Consider the following 20,222-nt stretch of genomic DNA (forward strand, 5'->3'; position numbering starts at 1 on the left):
AAACATCTTTCTACCAATCACTTTAAATCTATGCCCCCTGGTTATTGACCTCTCTGCTAAGGGAAATAGGTCCTTCCTATCCACTCTATCTAGGCCCCTCATAATTTTGTACACTTCAATTAAATCACCCCTCAGCCTCCTCTGTTTGAAAGGAAACAATCCCAGCCTATCCAATCTTTCCTCATAGCTAAAATTCTCCAGTCCTGGCAATATAGAAAGGTTACTGCATGGAAGGAGGCCAATCGGCCCATCGAGTCCGCACTGGCTATATGGAAGAGCAATCCAACTAGTCCCACTCCCCCACCCTATTCCTGTAGCCCTGCAAATGTTTGCCTTTCAAGTAATTATCCAATTCACTTTTGAAGGCCATGATTGAATCTGCCACCACCACCCCCTCAGGCAGTGCATTCCAGATCCTAACCACTCGCTGTATAAAAAAGATTTTCCTCATGTCACCTATGGTTCTCGTAAATCTCCTCTGTACCGCCAATTACATCCTTCCTGTAACCTTCCCTTTTGAAGTCCGTGCTGACCATTCTTTATTATATTTTCAGTTCTAGATGTTTTTCTTTTACATCTTTGCGTAAGGATTCCATTATCTTTCCTACCACCCACATTAAGCTAATTGGTCTGTAGTTCCCTAAACTGGTTCTATCTCCTTTTTTAAATATAGGAATCACATTAACTGTCTGCCAACCTCTGGCACTATTCCATTCTCTAATGAATTTTTATATTTTTGTGATAGTGCCTCTGCTATCTCTTCCCTAACTTCTTTTCATATGCGCGGATGCAATCCATCCAGACCTGGGGATTTATCCTCTCTAAGTTTGATTAGTTTATCTTCCCCGCCCCTATCTTAAATGTCTTTATATCCTTTTTGATCTCTTCTTCTAATGACATGCCCACCATGTTATTCTACCTGGTAAATACTGATGCAAAGTAATTATTTAATATTTCTGCCATTACTTGTGAGTTTATCGTGTGTATCCCTTAGTGGCCCTATCCCTATCCTGATTTTTCTTTTGTTATTTATGTCTCTGTAGAATACTTCACTATTTCTTTTTATATTCCTTGATAATTTAATTTTGTAGTTTCTCTTTGCCTCCCTAAATATTTTTTTGACTTCTTTCCTAACCTTTTCATTTTCCCATTTGTCATCCTTTGTTGTCTATATACTAAGTGTATGCCTTTTTCTTTAGTTTCAATTTTGCCCTTATCTCTTTATTCATCCATGATGTATCATTACTGGCTAGTTTGTTCTTGCTTTTTAGTGGGATATATTTCTCCTGGACTCTATTGATCACCGTTTTAAATATTTCCCGCTGCTGCTCTATTTCTTTATTAGTAAACTTTTCCAGTTTATTTTCCCTTGTTCCATTCTCAACCTCAGAAAATCAGCTTTCCAATTTATTACTTTGCTTTTTGTCTTACTTATGTCATTCTCAATATTTATCTTAAACGTTATCATGTTGTGATCACTATTGCCTAGATATTCACCTACGTTTACTTCTCTTATCTGTTAAGGTTCATTTCCCATTACTAGCTCTCTTTTTTTGTTATTCATTCATGGGATATGGGTGTCGCTGGCAAGGCCAGCATTTATTGCCCATCCCTAATTGCCCTTGAGAAGGTGGTGGTGAGCTGCCTTCTTGAACCGCTGCAGTCCGTGTGGTGAAGGTACTCCCACAATGCTGTTAGGTAGGGAGTTCCAGGATTTTGACCCAGCGACGATGAAGGACCAGCGATATATTTCCAAGTCAGGATGATGTGTGACTTGGAGGGGAATGTGCAGGCGGTGTTGTTCCCATGCGCCTGCTGCCCTTGTCCTTCTAGGTGGTAGAGGTTGTGGGAGGTGCTGTCGAAGAAGCCTTGGCGAGTTGCTGCAATGCATCTTGTAGTCGGTACACACTGCAGCCACAGTGCGCCGGTGGTGGAGGGAGTGAATGTTTTAAGGTGGTGAATGGGGTGCTAATCAAGTGGGCTGCTTTGTCCTGGATGGTGTTGAGCTTCTTGAGTGTTGTTGGAGATGCCTCTCATCCAAGCAAGTGGACAGCATTCCATCACATTCTTGACTTGTGCTTTGTAGATGGTGGAAAGGCTTTGAGGAGTCATGAGGTGAGTCACTCTCCGCAGAATATTGAGCCTCTGACCTGCTCTTGTAGCCACAGTAATTATGTGGCTGGTCCAGTTAAGTTTCTGGTCAATGGTGACCCCCAGGACGCTGATGGTGGGAGACTCGGCGATGGTAATGTCATGGGGCAGTGTTAGACTCTCTCTTGTAGGAGATTGTCATTGCCTGGCACGAATGTTATTTGCCACTTATCGGCCCAAGCTTGGACATTGTCCAGGTCTTGCTGTACACGGACACAGACTGCTTCATTATCTGAGGGGTTGCGAACGGAACTGAGCACTGTGCACTCACTAGCGAACATCCCCACTTCTGACGTTATGATGGACTTTTTGGGCTTTTTACATACTGGGCAAGAAAGGAGTCCTGCACACATTGTTTGATAATTGCTCCTATGAAGCACCTTGGGACGTGACTATGTTAAAGGCCCCATATAAATGCAAGTTGTCGTTGGTGTTCCTTACTTTCTTCTTTATCCCTCAAACCCTCTGCCCAACAACAATCTCAGTGAAATTCAGTGCAGAAATTTGCCAACTACGTGTACTGAAACAATGCAATTCCCAGTCTACTTTCCACACATGGAAAACTAACATTAAACACAACATAGAGACAGACTCTGACTAACTTTATACGAATGTCTTACTCGGATAGGCAAAATTCCACAACCTCCATGGAAACAAGAGTGCTTCGAGCCGGAAGTTGCGTTTCCGGAAGAAGAAACAAATAAGGATGGGGGGGGGGGGTTGGAGCTGGAAGGTCAGAGGTCACAACACTCAGAGGTTTAGATACCGAAATGCCACACATGGCGTCTATTGATAGGCTCTGCCCTTAGTCAATTAGAAAGAGAGTGAGGGAAGCCAGCTGTGGGTACGGACCGACCGATGCGGGTACCACTGACTGCTTCTCTCCACAGTTACTGCGGGGTTTATATCGCGCCATATGAACCTAAAGCACCAACCGCCCCCCGTTCTATAACGCCTGGTCCGGCGCCCGGGCACCCGGCACTCGCACGGACACTCACTCTGCCCAGGACCCGCCAAGTGTCGATCATTCGGAGTGAGTCACTCGTTCTGGTTTTTAAAAATCTAATCTGTTTTAAGGTTATCTCCAAGCAGGGAGGTTTTTGGGTGGGGGTGGGGTCAGGGGAATACACTGCAATCCATATGTTTTAAGAGTACTTGCAATTGACGTTGCTATTTTTAATCATTTTATAAATCTCCTTTCTAATATTTCCCTGGTGGTATTGACAGTGCTGAGGTTTTCATGTGGGCTCTTGCTCATGCAGTTTGGGCGCTCATTTCGTATGTTTGCTGAAACTACTGGTGCTGCGCAGTCATTTTCCCCTTTAATTCTTAGATTTCCTTTAAAATGTTGTGGTTTCCTCTCTACAAAAGGGGAAGGGCACTTATCCAATGTTTAGGTCATGGTGTCATCAGGCTCTTTTTGCTCGGTCTGTTCAAAGTAGTACCCAAAACCATTAAGTGTCAAACATTTTAGAATGTTAAAGTGGGTTTGCGATGTCTCGCTTTACTTCAATGATAACTCTCACTCCTAATATTCCCCTCATATTCACTGTTGCGAATTTATCTGGGGCATTACAGTTGGGAGGAGGGATTTGCGACTTGTTTCACACTCTTATAGCTGGTACTTCCGCGTGTCTGTGCAACTTCAATAAAATGCGCCAAGATAACCTTTTGGTGTATTAAATTTGCAGGCAGCTCTCAATAGAAGGTAATATAGTGATGTTAGTCATGTCCCAAAGTTTTCTGTTTGAAGCTTATTCCCTTTCTCATCTTTCACTGAATCTACAGACTGTGGAAATATTTGCTTTTTGCTCCCTTTATGAATTAATAGGTAAATGCACTGCATTGTGTGGTACAGAGCCATGCAGACCAGAAAGTTCAAAGTGTAAAATGATTTGGCACCAAAAAAGAATATTTAAGCACCTATTTGTTTTGATGTATCCAAATTGCAGTATGAATGGAAAGTGTTAGCAAATTTTAACTGTTTTATACTGTATATGACAATAATACATGTGGTTTTGTTCTATGCATGTCTGACTATATGCAACATATTCTAACAGTAATAATGTATTTGTTTAAGGTAGCAGGTGGGGAAATGAAGTGGTAGTCATTTAAAGAGATAAAGTAACAAAAACAGAAAATACTGGAAATACTCAGCAAGTCAGGCCGCATTTGTGGAGAAAGAGAAAGTTAAAGTTTCAGGTCCCCGCTCTGACCCCTCTGTCCTTGGCCTCTTGCACCGTTCCGATGAAGCTCGAGGAACAGCACCTCATCTTTCAATTAGGCACCTTTGCAACCGTCAGCATGGATTTGTTAAAGGAAAATTGTGTTTGACTAACTTGATTGAGTTCTTTGATGAAGTAACGGAGAGGGTTGATGAGGTTAGTGTGGTTGGTGTTGTGTATGTGAACTTTCAAAAGGCATTTGATGAAGTACCACATAATAGACTTGTTAGGAAAATTAAAGCCCATGGGATTAAAGGGACAATGGCAGCGTGGATTCAGAATTGGCTAAGGGACAAAAGGCAGAGAGCAGTGGTGGAATGGTTGTTTTTCAGACTGGACGGAAGTATACAATGGTGTTCTCCAGGGGTCACGAATATATAGCAAAGAGCAGTGGTGCTAATAATGACTTGGACTTGAGTATAGAGGGCATAATTTCAAAGTTTGCAGATGACATGAAACTTGGAAATGTAGTAAACAATGTGGAGGATAGTAATAGACTTCAGGAGGACGTAGACAGACTGGTGAAATGGGAGGACTCGGGGCAGATGAAATTTAAGGCTGAGATGTGTGATTTTGGCCGGAAGAATGAGGAGAGGCAATATAAACTAAATGGTACAATTTTAAAGGGGGTGCAGGGACAGAGAGAACTGGGGGTGCACATACACAAATCTGTGAAGGTGGCAGGACAAGTTGAGAAGGCTTTTTTAAAAAAAAAAAAGCAGATAGGATCCTGGGCTTTATTAATAGAGGCATAGAGTACAAAAGCAAGGAAGTTATGTTAAACCTTTACAACACACTGATTAGGCCTCAGCTGGAGTATTATGTTCAATTTTGGGCACCACACTTGATGAAAGATGTCAAGGCCTTAGGAAGGGTGCCGAAGAGATTTACTAGAATGGTGTCAGGGATGAGGGACTTCAGTTATGTGGAGAGACTGGGGAAGCTGGGGTTGTTCTCCTTAGAATGGAGAAGGTTAAGGGGAGATTTGATAGAGGTGTTCAAAATCATCAAGGGTCTTGACAGAGTAAATAAGGAGAAACTGTTTCCAGTGGCAGAAGGTTAAATAACCAGAGGACACAGATTTAAGGTGATCAGCAAAAAGGTCAGAGGCGACATGAGGAAACATTTTTTTTACGCAGTGAGTTGTAATGATCTGGAATACACTGCCTGAAAGGGTGGTGGAAGTAGATTCAGTAGTAATTTTCAAAAGAGAATTGGATAAATAGTTGAAGGGATAAAATTTACAGGGCTATTGGGAAAGAGCAGGGGAATGGGACTAATTGGATAGCACTTTCAAAGAGCTGGCACAGGCATGATGGGCCTGTGCTGTACCTACTATGACACTATGATCATCACCCTCTCCTCAAAAAACCCCACCCTTGACCCATCTGTCCTTGCCAGCCACTGCCCCATCTTTGACCTCCCTTTCCTCTCCAAAGTTCTTGAACATTCTGTCACCTCCATATCCGTGTTTATCTTTCATACAACTCCATATTTGAATCTCTTTTCAATCAGGTACCTGTCCCTGTCCCTCTCACAGCATCGAACTGGCCCTCAACCAAAGTCACAAATGACATTGTCTTCGGTCCCCGCCACTTTGTCACCTCCAAACTCGATTATTCCAATGCTCTCCCGACTGGCCTCCCATCCTCCACCCTCTCTTTAATTTTCCCAATGATAAACAGGAGGAAACTGTGGTTCATTCAGGGGTCAAGAGAGGCGGTGGAGACATAGAGCTGGGCGTCATCAGCGTACATTTGGCAGCTGACACTATGTCTGTGGATGATTTTGCCTCGTGGCAGCATGTAGATGGGAAAGGGGAGGGACCAAGAATAGATCCTTGGGGAAATCCAGAGGTAACGGAACAGCTATTCCTAGAGATACTCTGGCTATGATTGAATAAGCAAGAGTGGAACCCAGTGAGAGCAATCCCACTGAGCACGGTAATGGAGGAAGGCATTGGAGGGGGATGGTGTGGTTTGCAATGTCAAAAGCTGCAGAGAGGTCAAGGAGGGACAATGCTGACAGTTTAATGTTTGATCCGAAAGATAACACTTATGTCAATTTAGTACTCCCTAAGTAATGCACTGTAGTGTTAGCTTGATTATGTGTTCAGATCCTGTAGTAGAGCTTGAGCTAAAACTGTTGCCACTGAGCTAACCTGACACAATTTAGATTATATTTTGATTCTAGATTCAGTTTATATTTGGGTTCTTGAATTAATTTTCAGACTCAAAGTGTAAGTTATGTTTACGGTTGGAATTTTGAAAATAATCTCCAGCTAATTTCATACAAAAACATTTGTCTTCAGATTTATATGGGATAGTCAACATCGTCAAAGAAAAAATTCTGCTGGAGCTGTTGTGCAACAGATGCATAATATCACAAATGGTGATGCCAAACAGTTCTTAGGATCAGATATAGAAATGATTTTAGTGGATCTCCCATAACACTGCTTATGGTCAGAAGATACAGTGGAGGCCTGAGGAAGTTGAGACAAGTGAGAGGGTGTTGCACTTTCTGGAACTTACGGGGAGGCTAGTTCTGCAGCAAGGAAATGTTTGGGTGATATTGGGATGGAGGTTGTAGGGCTTTTGAGCACTGGTGAGGATGGTTGTGGAGTTTGGGAGCATTGGGCAGTTGTGAGATATTGGCGAGACACTGGGTGTGGGGCAAGTGGCAGGAGAGGGTCTTAGGATTTGGGAGTAAGGGAGGTAGTGCCAGGAACTGGGTATATTATGATATCACTGGGTCTGGGAATAGTGGGGAGAGAGCTTATGGTACATGGGAAGATCTGGGTGGTACTAGGATATGGGAGCATTTGGAGTAGGTTTCAGGGTGTGGGAGGACTTGGAGAGGAGGTATTAGCATCTCGGAGTGAGCAAGTTATAGGTAAATTTTGTTTTAAAATCTATTTTCCTTCTGTGTCTTTTGGATGAGATGTTACTCCGAGGCCCTGTCTGCCCCCTCAGGTGGACATAAAAGATCCCATGACACTATTCGAAAAGAGCAGGGGTCTTCTCCCAGTGTCTGGGCCAACATTTATCCTTCAACCAACACCACCAATTACAGATTATTGGGTCATTTATCTCATTGCCGCTTGCGAGACCTTGCTGTGTGCAAATTAGCTGCCGCATTTCTCTACATGACAACACTTCCAAAGTACAAAAGAAAGAAACTGACGAGCACATTCCAATCTCCATAGTTCTCTGACAAAGCAAGGCCAAATTGTGTGACCTTTGAGCCTGTGTTTACTTAACAACAACTAAAATTTGTGGCCTTAAAGGAATGCTGCTCCACTTTAGCAGTATAGTATGTTGTATAATACTTGTCCTTGTAAAACAGTGTATTATCTGACTTGCTGTGATCAACATCACTGGAAATCTGCTATTATTTATATTTTAGCACATCTCCTAAGCTATTGCTTGCAAGCTGATGATGAGGTTGGACAAATTTTCTTTATAGACACATGCCAAGGAGTGAGTGGGAGAGCGCAATAGATGTGGGAATGAGGGAATAAGCATATACATACGGGCTGAAGCCCATGAGAGAGTGGGAGACTTGGGGAGTGAGCAGCAGGGAAGCTCAAGGCTTGTGGTAGGGAGCCTGGGAAGAAGTAAAAACTTGAGAGAATAGGAGGCTTGGAATAGGATTTGAGCTCCATGACGGAGTGGCAGGTGCGGAACCAGCCCCAGCAGTGAAGTGAGTTCCATTGGAGAGAAAGGGGATTGGGAGAGAAGCCAGCGGTAGGTGATAACTTGATGGTGAGGAATAAGGAACTGTCATGATCGTAAAATAAATATTTTCTCCTAGGAGCTGAAGGGTTGTTTAAAAATGTTTGATACTAATATTTGATTTTTTTTTAATGTAGTTTTTGAATGAGATGTCAAAATCAATTGTCTTTGAAAAATGAACCTTTATTAATTTAAAATGCAAAGCATTGAAGGCAGTTTTAAAAACAAATAAAATTGCCACCTCTAAGCTTTGAGGAATACAGAAGCATGCATTAATAAAATAAAGCACAACTGATGGGCCAGAATGTCACTGACATCTCAGTCTTTGTGTAGTGTAGTGTAATGTAGTTGCAGGGTAATCCATTGTGGATTTAGGCAAACACTTTTAAATGGGTCATAGAGTCTCCATTCAGCAGCAGGCAGTAGCACTATAAAAAGTGACAGACTTGTTGTATACCAATCATACTGAAAGTATTTTATTGGGGGAAGTTATTTTAAACCTTTACAAAACACTGGTTAGGCCTCAGCTGGAGTATTGTGTGCACCACACTTTATGAAAGATGTCAAGGCCTTAGGAAGGGTGCAGAAGAGATTTACTAGAATGGTGTCAGGGATGAGGGACTTCAGTTATGTGGAGAGACTGGAGATGCTGGGGTTATTCTTCTTAGAACGGAGAAGGTTAAGGGGAGATTTGATAGAGGTGTTCAAAATCATCAAGGGTCTTGATAGAGTAAATAAGGAGAAACTGTTTCCAGTGGCAGAAGGTTCAGTAGCCAGAGAACACAGATTTAAGGTGATCGGCAAAAGAGCTAGAGGCGACATGAGGAAACATTTTTTACGCAGCGAGTTGTAATGATCTGGAATGCACTGCCTGAAAGGGTGGTGGAAGTAGATTCAGTAGCAACTTTCAAAAGGGAATTGGATAAATACTTGAAGGGAAAAAGTTTACAGGGCTGTGGGGAAAGGGCAGGAGAATGGGACTAATTGGATAGCTCTTTCAAAGAGCTGGCACAGGCCTGATGGGCCGAATGGCCTCCTCCTGCACTGTACCTACTATGATACTATGAAGAGGGTAGTTGCATTAAATGTTGGATGAATGTAATTTTGCTTTACTGGCAAATAGATAAGCAAACGAGGGAGAAAGGAATAGAAGGGTATGCTAGGGTGGTGCTAGGCACAAGTCAGGAGTGTGATGGAATACTCTCCACTTGCCTGGATGAATGCAGCTCCAACAACACTCGAAGCTCGCACCATCCAGAACAAAGCAGCCCGCTTGATTGGCACCCCATCCACCACCCTAAACATTTACTCCCTTCACCACCGGCTCACCGTGGCTGCAGTGTGTACCATCTACAGGATGCACTGCAGCAACTCGCCAAGGCTTCTTTGACAGCACCTCCCAGACCTGCGATCTCTACCACCTAGAAGGACAAGGGCAGCAGGCACATGGGAACGCCACCACCTGCACGTTCCCCTCCAAGTCACACACCATCCCGACTTGGAAATACGTCGTCATTCCTTTATCGTCGCTGGGTCAAAATCCTGGAATTCCCTACCTAATAGCACTGTGGGAGAACCTTCACCACATGGACTGCAGTGGTTCAAGAAGGTGGCTCACCACCACCTTCTCAAGGGCAATTAGGGATGGGCAATAAATGCTGGCCTTGCTGGCGACGTTCACATCCCATGAACGAATAAAAAAAATAAGTGCCAATAGGGTTAGATGAAGTGGGGCGGGAGGAGGCTCGTGTGGAGCATAAACGCCGGCATAGACCAGTTGGGCCAAGGCCTGTTTCTGTTCTGTAGACTGGATGTAACTTGATAGGTTCAGCGGTTTCTCATATCAGAAATCATACTAGAGATACCAATTAAAACTACTGAAGCACTGAAACGTGAACCTACAGGCCCAAAAGTTTATTATGTAGATTTCATGAATAATTCTAAAGCAGCAAAGGAACATATACGGTGGGGGGAACATGTAGTGTTAACAAATCTGAATTTATCTTCACCCTCAGGCTTTTTTTCTTCAAAAATTAACATGAATTCTCTGAGAACTGAATACCTATGTTGTGATAGGTCTCTCTAGCATTATTAACATGTGGAATGTGTCTAATCTGGTTTTTCAAACCGTAGGATCAGGCTCTCCACGTCAGTGAGGAAGATAGACATTGCCAGATTCCACCGCCTTCCGTTCAAAGCTGCTACTTAGTGTTAGATTTCTCTTTCATTTCAAGCACACAACAAAACTACATATAAATCCCATCTCTTCCCCGCCCCCCCCCCCCCCCCATGGTGGATCTCCTCCCATTGTGAATCACTCTCCCCCACTGCCCCGCACCGGGTCCTCCGTCCACCAGGGGAGACGTTGAGCATATTGAGAGGGAAACTGATGAATAGTCATGGAGAGGTGAGACAATGAGTATTATGGGAGCAGTTGGGAAATCTGATGAATGACAGAATCAGGGTGCAGAGAAAAGGGAGCACTTGGCAGGGGAGTGGGGAGAAGAATGGTGCACTGGAGAGGCAGTGAGCACTCTGCAAGGGGACAATCAGGAATGTCTGGGCATATATTTCAGGACAGGATCTGAAAGTGAGGTGGGATTTCAGGATGGAATGCAGGAGTTGAGGGCAGCATTAGGAGTGGATTGCAGTAGATAGCTTGGAGCAACAAAGTTCAGGGCATCAAGATGGAACCCAGCAGTAAAGGAGACGTACTGAAGTTGAAATGGAGTTGAGGGCCAGGGGCAGCTACGGGAATGGAGTAGTGGAATCTGGAACTTCAGGACAGAAGTGAGGAGATCATAAGGATCAGAAGGAGGCCATTTGGCCCATCGAGTCTGTGCAGGCTATATGCAAGAGCAATCCAGCTGGTCCCACTCTCCTGCACTATCTCCATAGCCCTGCAGATGTTTTTCTTTCAAGTCCTTATCCCCAGTTCCCTTTTAAAGGCCATGATTGAATCTGTCTCCACCACCCCCTCTGGCAGTGCATTCCAGATCCTAACCACTCGCTGTGTTTTTAAAAAAAAAATGTTTTTCCTCATATCACCTTTTGCCAATCGCCTTAAATCTACATCTTCTGGTTCATGACACTTCTGCCAATGGGAACAGTTTCTCTCTATCTACTCTGTCTAGGCACTTCACGATTTTGAATACCTCTATCAAATCTCCTCTCAACCTTCTCTGTTACAACCCCAGCTTCTCCAGTATATCCACGTAACTAAATTCCCTCATCCTTGGAATCATTCTAGTAAATCTCTTCTGCACGCCCTCTAAGGTCTTCACATCTTTCCTAAAGTGCGGTGCCCGTAACTGGACACAATACTCCAGTTGTGGCCGAACCAGTGTTTTATAAAGGTTCATCGTGACTTCCTTGCTTTTGTACTCTATGCCTCTATTTATAAAGCCCAGGATTCTGTATAGTTTTTTAACTGCTTTCTCAACCTGCCACCTTCAACGATTTGTGTACATAAACCCCCAGACCTCTCTTCCTGTGCCCTTTTTAGAATTGTGCCCTTTACTTTATATTTTCTCTCCTCATTCTTCCTACTGAAATGTGTCACCTCGCATTTTTCCAAGTTAAATTTCATCTGCCACGTGTCTGCCCATGCCACCAGCCTGTCTATATCCTCTTGAAGTCTATCACTATTCTCCTCACTGTTCACTACACCGCCAAGTTTTGTGCCATCTGCAAATTTGAAAATTGTGACCTGTACACCCAAGTCCAAGTCATTAATATATATCAATAAAAGCAGAGGCCCTCGTACCGACCCCTGAGGAACACCACTGTACACCTCCCTTCAGTCCGAAAAACAACCGTTTATTTCCTGTCACTCAGCCAATTCCGTATCCATGCTGCTACTGTCCCTTTTATTCCATGGCCTTCAAACTTGATGACAAGCCTATTATGTGGCACTTTATCAAACGCCTTTTGAAAGTCCACATACACCATATCACCTGCACTGCCCTCACCTACCCTGTTGGTTACCTCATCAAAAAACTCTTATCAGGTTAGTTAAACATGATTTGCCTTTAACAAATCCACGCTGGCTTTCCCTAATCAATCCACACTTGTCCAAGTGACTGCTATTTCTGTCCCGGATTATCGTTTCTATAAGTTTCCCCACCACCGATGTTAAACTGACTGGCCTGTAGTTGCTGGGTTTATTCTTGCACCCTTTTTTGAACAAGGGTGTAACATTGGCAATTCTCTGGTTCCCTGGCACCTCCCCCCACCCCCCAAATCTAAGGATGTTTGGAAGATTATGGCCAATACCTCCGCAATTTCCACCCGCACTTCCCTCAGCAACTTAAAGTGCATCCCATCTGGACCAGATGACTTATCTACTTTAAGTACAGCTAGCCTTTCCTGTACCTTTTCTATCAATTTTTAGCCCATCCAGTATCTCAACTACATCTTCCTTTACTAAGACTCTGGCAGCATCTTCCTTGGTAAAGACAGATGCAAAGTACTCATTTAGTATCTCGGCCGTGCCTTCTGCCTTCATGAGTAGATCTCCTTTTTGGTCCCTAATCGGCTCCACCCCTCCTCTTACTACCAGTTTACTGTTTACATGCCTATAGAAGACTTTTGGATTCACTTTTTTGTTGGCCGCCAGTCTATTCCCATACACTCTCTTTGCCTCTCATTTCTTTTTTCACTTCACCTTTGAACTGGATAGGACAAGCAGTGGAATGGGAAAATTGTAGAAAGCTGGAGAAGCAGGGGGAATGGAGATCATAAGTCCTGCAGCAGTGGAGGACAGGTCCAGGCAGCAGAATGGAGCAAAGAGCCAGGAATGGCCACAGGGAAAGAAACAGCAAAGTCTAGGTCCACTATCGAGTGAGAATGCATAAACTGAGGGAAATATCAAATACTTGTACATCAACTTAATAACAAATATAGTGATGAGAATTCCCTGCAAAAACTTGTGTGAATGGCGGGAAGAAGTCAGGTGGCAGAGAAGTGAAAGACTTTGGGTGAGAAAGGTCTTAAAGTATCTGTGAATTAAGCCTCAGGGATAGGCTTTGCAGAGATGACATTTTGCAGGAATTTAGAATGCTGTGGAGAGAAGTATGAGTAACCAAGGATTTTATTTAGAATCAATTGATTTAATTTTTCATAGGTAAAATTCCTCCCCAACGTAACTGAGATTCTCTGACAGTGTGATGTGCCAGGTAGGAAATGTGTGCAGTATTTGTTACACTTGTTAATAGATTTGGTTTTTTTTGTTCTTACTATAATGAGTTATGTCATCAGAACTCTGAAGGATGCACACCCAGAGTGTCAAAACCTGTCTTTACAGATGCTGACAGACCTGTTACGTATTTCCAGCAATTTTTTTTTAGATCTCTAGTATTTGCAGTTTTTTAAAAAAAATTGTAGCTATGCTGTATTATGCAAATATTAATTGTAATTGAAGGTAAATTGTGCACTGCTGACCTAAGTATCATTGCCATTGTACATTATGGCATATTCATGGTCACTGTTAGGGTTTAGTTTACTGCAGTGCATAACATTTTTTATCATATCTGTGCATTTAAGCCTTATTATTTAAAACATAAACATTTTCACCCATTTTGTTATGGCAGTAACCTGTATCTTTTGACTTTAGTAGTTAAAAACAGGTAAATGAATGGTATACAGTATAAAACAATGAAATGAAAGCACTTCACTATTCTACTTGATACATAAATAAAACATCGCTCATTTTCTGTATACATAGACTTTAAAACAGAAGCTCACTTCTTATTCTATTAAGCAGTTTTGTATAACATTATTTATTATTATTATTATTATTATGCAACTTTATATAACACTTTCAGCAATATTCCTTTATTTCCAGCATTGTATTAATGGAATTTAATATGTTTGCAGATTCAATTTATGAAGCTGAAAGTGAAGGCCTCTGAATGTATATTTGAAGATGAGGCGATTAAATAAGAAGAAGGCACTGAATTTAGTGAAGGAGTTTGATGCTTTCCCAAAGGTTCCCGAAAGTTACATTGAAACTTCAACAAGTGGTGGAACAGGTATTGTAAATTTTGCTTCCCAACCAGTGTACTTTATTCTTAATTTAGAATAGTATTATATTTTTTAACATGTATTTTACTGAAACAATTATTTCTTCTTTACAGTTTCTGTAATTGCCTTTACCACCATAGCTCTATTGTCTATTATGGAATTCTTTGTGTATCGGGACACATGGATGAAGTATGATTATGAAGTAGACAAAGATTTTGCCAGGTGATTATTTGATTATTTTTGAGAGCTTTCTACGTGTCTTCTTCCCACAAGAACTGTGGGCTCCACAGGATATACATCTGGAATTGGTGCCTTTTGCCGTTTCAGTGTTGGGGAGTGTAAGTTTTAAGTGACCACTCAGGATAGGAATTGATCAGCAAATTAGCTAATTTGAAAAACACTAATATTGCTGCTTTTGGGTTTTATTTTTTTCTAGAAGTGATGAGATTGGCATTTGGAAAATCAACACATCTGTCAGTTCCCTCTAAAGGTGACTCAGTGGATGTACTTAAAGCTTCCACTCCTGCTGTGGAGCAGCAGGAAGCTGCAATATGTGGAACATTCTGCTGGACCTAAAACACACAAGCAGCAAGTCCAAGGATGGGCTCAAAACAAGACAGAGCGGAGGTGGGGGGTTGGATGGTAAAGAGAAGATGGGGCCAGGAGGGGTTGGGTGAGACCCAGACCAAGCCCGAGGTGAGGAGGGGGGCAGGGCAGATGGTGGCTGGGATCATGGAGGATGGGGACGGAGCTGACTGGTGGAATCATCCTCTTTTTTTTAATAAGTTTCTGGGGTGGGCTGAGAGACTGAATGAGAAGTTGCTGTTTATAGTGCAGGTTTCAGTTTTTCGTTTTGGAATATGGTCTATGTTGACTGTATGACCAATTGATATAACTTAACCATGTCATATTAATCAGCATTTCTGGAGATAATTGGCAATCATATATTGATACACTTACAGACAAAATTATTAATAATATATACTAGTAAACCTTCCATGGCATTGCTCAGATAATGTGGTTCTTTAAGGTGGCAGCTACTCAAAGCTTTTTTGATTTTGCATTCAAAATGACAATGATTTTATTAGAGTAATAATTCTAAATGTTTCTTTTACCTTGCAGCAAACTGCGAATCAATTTAGATATTACAGTTTCAATGAAATGCCACTGTAAGTACTTTGTCAATATTTTATCTACTAATAATGGTAATCATTTATGTACTCCTAATTACCTTAAATAACTATTGTGTGAATGCAAAATAGCTTATAGGACAGTTACACCACAGTTGTATTTTGATTTTTTTTTTAAAGTGTGACATGGAAGCATTCACCACTACAATCCACTCGTCTTGTGTGTATGGGTCTGTACTTGTATAAATGGCGTACTCCAGTAAAATTCGAGTAATGCTCTGTGAAGTACTGAATTAACAGAAACAAAAACCTGCAGCAAGAAGTGCAGGATACATCTTTAGCAGTCAGACAAGTTGAATAGACTGTCTACTCTCACGCCATTGAATGGGGAAAAGCATACCTCCATGCATGTTCACAGAAACCTGCTCAATGGTCTCAAGTGTCAATGCAATTTCAAATAATAAGTTTTTTCTCATTAGAAATTTAGTGCCTTATCTTTTTTAATTTTTAAAAAGAATTGGAAGGTGTAATTCCAATTCCAGTACTACAAGATCCAGCTTCAGGTGTGTTATTATAGATGTCTAGTATTGTAACTGTTTCATATCTGTGCAGTAAAAAAGACCATTGTGCACTGATGATAAAAATGATATGTAACTGGGATATTGCACTGATTTCATAGATTGGAGATATAACTGTTGAACAGATTAAAAGAATTCATATCAATTTAACGTCAGTATGTGGTTGGCTTGTTTTATTTTACAAAAATTTGTATGGGCAGTGATATAGTGGATTGCAACTCAAACTTGTTGTGCCTTAGAGCAGTGAAATACTAGATTGTGCCATGTTGAGAGTGCTGATATCTGCTCCCTGCTGCACTGCTGTGGGGAGAAACTTGGCTGTTTTTCCAAAGAGAATAAAAATTGAAGGTCCAGACAGTCTACGTCCCCCCAGGAAGTGGTTAAAGTGTGATGTTGATATGGACCTGGGAGTGTCAATTATAAAATAAACTGCCCAAGTATAAAATAAATTACAAATAAAGTATCTTTGAATGACATTCACAATAAACTGATCTTTTGTTGGGACGAATGGTTTCACCTGAGATTAGTTAGCAGGATCCTTGCAGAGCATATCATCTGATTACCATATATTTAGAAGAGTGAATATAGTCCATGAGAACCTCCTAATGCAATGGTGCATGTCTACTTTAATGAAATGTTGAATGGTCAGAGCTCTGCCAAGGATTCTTTTTAGAATTTAAACATTCTCAAAAGATGACATTTTATTTCTTCATTTTAAAAAAAAACGGAGTTTTATGAATGTTTAAAAGCACAAGTTCTTCACATTTAATTTTCTCGTTTACATTCACCACCTTAAATGCATTGGTTATTTGAGTCACTAAACGCTTACAAACTGTTTACTAAAAGATTATAGTTAATATTGAGCTCTCTGATAACGTTTCTGTCTTCATGGAGGGGAAGGGAAGAAGTTTACAAATGTTGACAGTTATGTGCTTTTATTTATATCAACAGTTTTAGATTTACTAGAAACAAACATAATTGGTAGAAAATGCAACAAGAAAGCACTGTTAGATTCAAAGGAACCATTCCTAGTTCACTGCAAAATCAGAGTGCACAGTGTGTCTGCAATATATGTCCCCAAAAAGCTTCATTATTAAAACTTTTGAATGTTTTGAATGGTTACACCCTGAGCAGCAAATTCTTAACTAATCCAATGGTAAAAATATTTCAGGTCAGAAGAATCAGGAAGCAATTTCTAATCGTGGAATGAAATTAACAGCACAATTATGCTATAAATACAGAACAATGAACAATTTTTGTACCCACAAAAATTGTTGGTGAAATAAATAAATGTGCAGGGAAATCTCCCCCTTTTTGATGTTGATGCTTTGGAGGTCCTGCAGGGAGTGCAGCAAAAGAGGGTTGACCATTTTTGGCACTGAAGACCACCCTCATTTTCAAAATGCCAGGATGGAGGTTTCCAAGGGAGTGAATGCAGTCTCTCGGTTACTTTGGGCTTGGAAATTTCTTGCACAATATCTTCTAGGTATCAGGAGTATATTTAGCCTGTGCAAATTTTGAGAATCTATTCTTATTGGTGCATAGCATGCATACTGCTACTTTTAACCTGGTGCACACTGAGGGAGGCATCATGCAAAGCATGGAGACAATCTTTTTCACACATGCTTTCATATCAGTAAAGCTGTAGGTCACATTCTCGATCTGAAACTCCATTTCCTAGCCATCCACTTCATCCCTCTCCCTGGCCATTGTCTGAGGCCGAGCTAGTCCGTTTGCAACCTTGGAGTCCTATTTGACTCTGAGATGAGCTTCTGACCACATATCCACTCCATCACCAAGACCGCCTACTTCCACCTCCATAACATTGCCCGTCTCCGCTCTTGCCTCAGCTCATCTGCTGCTGAAACCCTCATCCATGCCTTTGTTACCTCTAGACTTGACTTTTCCAATGCTCTCCTGGCCTCCGATCTTCCACCCTGCATAAATTTGAGCTCATCCAAATCTCTGCCGACCGTAACCTAATTCGCACCAAGTCCCATTCACCCATCACCCCTGTACTCACTGACCTACATTGGCTCCCGGTCTGGGAACGCCTCGATTTTTCAAATTCTCATCCTTGTTTTCAAATCCCTCAATAGCCACATCTCTCCCATTAATAGCAATTCCAACGTTCCTAAGAACCCCCCCATCATTGTACACAATACCTATTTGGCAATGAACTGTAGAAATCCTAATTTTGACTTTTAGAAATTTTCCAAAAATGAACACTAGAACCTTTTAACAATGTAGAAACAAACCTGCGGTGTTGGGGACATTTGTACTGAGAGTATGTTACAAAATCCTGCTCGGTTATAACTATTTCTGATTAAAGTATGGACTTGGTTGGTTCAGAAAACACTCTATCCATCCTTTGATATTGCTAATCATCTGAACAGAATTGATTTGTGTGTAGTTATTTCAAATATTTATATTTTAAAAAGGGATGTATAGTGATGGATGTTAATGCTTTTGTCTGATTACAACATGCGTATGTGTAAACAATAACTGAAATAAAACCTTTGTTTTTAAACAGATATTGGCGCAGATGTCCTAGACTTAGCTGAAACTATGGTGGCAGCTTCAGAAGGATTGAAATATGAACCAGTACGTATAGTTGTTTAAAGTTGTACTTCAAGATGGGAGCAAGATTGATGTGTTTTGACCACTTCACTGCTTAAAAGAATGTACGGAGTCGTACAACACCAGATTATAGTCCAACAGCTTTATTTGAAATCACAAGTTTTCGGAGCTTTGCTCCTTCGTCAGGTGAACAACCAGCAAAGCTCCGAAAGCTTGTGATTTCAAATAAAGCTGTTGGACTATAACCTGGTGTTGTACGACTCTGTACATTTGTCCACCCCAGTCCATCACCGGCATCTCCACATAAAAGAATGTAAGCTCTTTTAAAGAGCCAATTGAAAAAAAAAATCACTTGGGAAATATATATTGATTGCACTGTTTATTAGATTATATAATTTGTGATATTTTATTCATTCTCGGGATATGAGCATTGCTGGCAAGGCCAGCATTTATTGCCCATCTCTAGTTGCCCTTGGGAAGGTGGTAATGGACCTTCTTCTTGAACAACTAGCAGTTTGATACACCTTATGAGGCCACAGAAGTCAGTCATGTTTGTGTGGGACTGGAGTGACATGTACCATATAGGCCAGGTAAATACGGCAGGTTAGTCAACCTGTTCGTTTTTTATGATATTGATACCAGCTTTTTATTTCCAGTTTTTTAAAGAAACTGCCACTTTCTCTAAATTATTAGTCCAGGACTCTGGATTACTAGTCCAGTAACCTAACCACTACACTACTGTACCCAATGGCATATTATTTTTGTTTTGAGGGTAAACTTTTTGCAACTTTGCCTTCTAACCAGTAATTTTTAAAAAACTTTTTTCACAGCAAGAGGCACTAATTTGGTCTGTGCCAATTATACTGGTTATTAAGTGCAGTCTCACCAGTTATTGGCATGGAAATAAATTCCCATTGGCCCAGAAATTGATGGAGCAGGGCATCTCACAGCAAGCGGCATGAACTGGATTTTTTACCTCATCCTTCAGATCATATTATTTTTACGCCGCAAATTGCTAGAAATGCGAGCTGATAACGGCGCAGCGAGGTCAACAGGGCATCTGGGACTTTGTGACTGTCAAGCCCAATGGCCTATCTCCTTAACCAAATAAATTTAAGGATAGAAAAAGAAATCGAGCGAATGACAAAGGAAATATGGTGAATTAGAATTAATTTAGATACAGAAAGAGAAATGAGAGGGAAAGAAATAGAGTGGATTAAGAGAGAGAGAGAGAGAGAGAGAGAAAAAGAGACAAAGGAAAAGTAAGAAAAACAATTTTAAATGGGAAAAAACCCCTAGGAACAATTTACTACCTGCAGGAGTGAGGCTCCACAATTTCAATTATTCCCTTTCTGGGCCTCCAAGGTTGAGTTTCATGTCACGACCATAAATCAAGTCATTAACAGGGTCCTTACGACATGAATTAGCAGCCCTAAATGTCTGTGGCAAGATTCATTCGTATTTACGGCACAAATCCAGAAATCTCTTGAAACTCATGGGAAGGTGGTTGGTGAGCTCCCGTTTTTACAAGGCTAACGGCAGAGCAGCGCAAATCGTCCAGTAATTTGTGGCAATTTACAACTCGTGGTGTATCTCTTCCTCACCACAGATTGCTGTGTTTTTGCACTAATAATGGTGGGTGCCGTTATTTTTCTAGCAATTTTTGGATTGTGTCCAAAAACTGTTGGAAACTGGTTTTAAAAAAAAATTGTTTTTTACTACATAAAAATTTAAATTTACAAAAATAACTTCAGTAGATCTCATTACAATTGTAGTGTATGTTTATCAATATTAAAAATA

General features: G+C 41.2%; 1 protein-coding gene across 2 annotated transcripts in view; it reads left to right on the forward strand.

Moving 5' to 3' along the window:
- The first annotated feature begins 2,894 nt into the window (after positions 1-2,894).
- Positions 2,895-20,222, forward strand: part of ergic2 (ERGIC and golgi 2) — a 68,681-nt gene continuing 51,353 nt past the window's right edge. For both annotated transcript variants that reach the window (XM_067999587.1, XM_067999588.1), the window contains exons 1-5: positions 2,895-3,184; positions 13,988-14,142; positions 14,248-14,356; positions 15,257-15,303; positions 18,376-18,446. In XM_067999587.1, coding sequence (XP_067855688.1) covers positions 14,037-14,142; positions 14,248-14,356; positions 15,257-15,303; positions 18,376-18,446 — 333 coding nt within the window. In that variant the 5' untranslated portion in view covers positions 2,895-3,184; positions 13,988-14,036. The remainder of the gene's footprint in view (positions 3,185-13,987; positions 14,143-14,247; positions 14,357-15,256; positions 15,304-18,375; positions 18,447-20,222) is intronic.

This window comes from Heptranchias perlo, chromosome 18 (assembly GCF_035084215.1).
Source record: "Heptranchias perlo isolate sHepPer1 chromosome 18, sHepPer1.hap1, whole genome shotgun sequence".
Taxonomy (NCBI): Eukaryota; Metazoa; Chordata; class Chondrichthyes; order Hexanchiformes; family Hexanchidae; genus Heptranchias; species Heptranchias perlo.